This window comes from Oryctolagus cuniculus, chromosome 18 (genome assembly GCF_051225735.1).
Source record: "Oryctolagus cuniculus isolate XC-2025 breed Fujian yellow rabbit chromosome 18, ASM5122573v1, whole genome shotgun sequence".
Lineage (NCBI taxonomy): Eukaryota > Metazoa > Chordata > Mammalia > Lagomorpha > Leporidae > Oryctolagus > Oryctolagus cuniculus.
This window is the reverse complement of record NC_142884.1, coordinates 6,255,969-6,257,599: the sequence shown is the minus strand read 5'-3', so window position 1 is coordinate 6,257,599 and position 1,631 is coordinate 6,255,969. Positions and strand designations below refer to the sequence as shown.

Below are 1,631 nucleotides of genomic sequence, written 5' to 3'. Positions count from 1 at the left end.
GAATTAAGGAGTCCAGAATTCACAGGTGGAGGCTGGTGTAGGGCCCAGCAGTTAGCATGCAGATGCCATGACTTTCTCCAGGAGCAGGGGGCCTGGGTTTGACACCCAGCTCTGACCCCAGCTGCAGCTTCTGCTGACACTCACCCAAGGAGGCAGTGGAGATATCTCCAGCAATTGAGCTCATGGCTCCCATCTTTGACCCCCACCCAGGTCCAGGATACACATTTGGGAGGTGCATCACAGTACAACAAGCTCCATCTCTGTCCCTCAAATAAATAAAGGAATAAATAAAAATTTTTAAGTATTAAAGAATACCAAATATGATCATGCATACAGGTTACATGCTCATGCTAAGTAGGGCACTTGTTATTCCTGGTGCAGGCACAGCAGAGATTGGGTACTCTGGAGTCATGGCTCATGAGAATGTAGGGGCTCACAGCTGGGAAACTCCCAGCGATTAGTACAGAAGTGTTCACCAGCCACACACTGGGATTCTTTAAAACAGTCAAGCAAATGTGAAAGATGGAGGAGAGAGTGCTCAAGGACACATATGTGCTCACCAGGACAAGGATGCTGTAGGTGGCTCTGGACTCTGGGGAGGACCTGGAGTTGACATTGGTCCCATGGATGTATTGGACCTGCTGCCTGTGTCTGTACAGAATGAAAACCATGTAGCTGCTAGTCCACAGCATGAGACTCACAAAGAAAATATTTTGAAAACATACCAGGGCTGCATAGAGGGATGCTGTGGATTTTCCAGGATTTGCAGAATAACAGTATCCATGATCAACATTCTCTGTGATATTATTATCCTTCTGTTTCCCAGTCATATACACAGGCACCATGACATTTAGTATCAGGTTCAGCATCCAGCAGAGGATATTGCAGGACCCAATGTACTTGGGAGCTTTTGCTTTGAACTTGGCACATCTACTTTTACTAGGACTGATGGTGATGGCCTGTGAGACACTCAGGAGGCAGGTGATGCCAGTGGACACATCCTTGCTCACTCTGTGCACATAGAACACAAGCTTGCACCCAATATCACTGAGAAAATGCTTCATACCCAAAGCTGTCTTGGTTTGGGGGACTGCTTTCAAGAGAATGGCTAAGCTGTTGGCTACAGTCAGGTGTTTGATGATCAAATCTGTGGGTCTAAACTTATATCCTGTGAAGTAGAGATAGAGATAATGGGAAAGAAGAGAGAAATTCCCCAGGATTCCTGTAATAGTTTGTGATAAGAAGATTGTCCCCATTATCAAGTATCCAGTGGCTGACCCATCATCCCCCAGTGTCTGATTATTGTCTCTCATCTTGAGATTCCTCTATGGAATGTGGGGCATGAGCTCCATGTATTAATATCAACTAAAATTCAGTTTTCTCTATTCACATGAATCTTTATTTACATCAGCTCATACTTAGTGATAACTGGTTACTACTTTTTGAACACATTACCAAATAATCTTTAAGGCTATTTGTACCATGCTAATTACAGGCATGAGAGACACATGCAGTAATTCCTGTATTCTTGATAACTACATGAGAAGGCAGCAGGCTTCATTTCATTGGAAATAAAATGTTCATGCAGGCAGCTTCATGTTGCTGATTTGTCTAAATTGACTTTTTTTAAT

At 43.7% G+C, this 1,631-nt stretch overlaps 1 protein-coding gene across 1 annotated transcript; it reads right to left on the bottom strand.

Annotated features, from left to right (window-relative positions):
* Window positions 1-350: 350 nt before the first annotated feature.
* ORYCUNV1R1546 (vomeronasal 1 receptor oryCunV1R1546) lies at window positions 351-1,256 on the bottom strand. Its single transcript, NM_001167345.1, has one exon. It carries the CDS (start codon window positions 1,254-1,256, stop codon window positions 351-353), a length of 906 nt encoding a protein of 301 aa, NP_001160817.1.
* Between the last annotated feature and the right edge of the window lie 375 nt (window positions 1,257-1,631).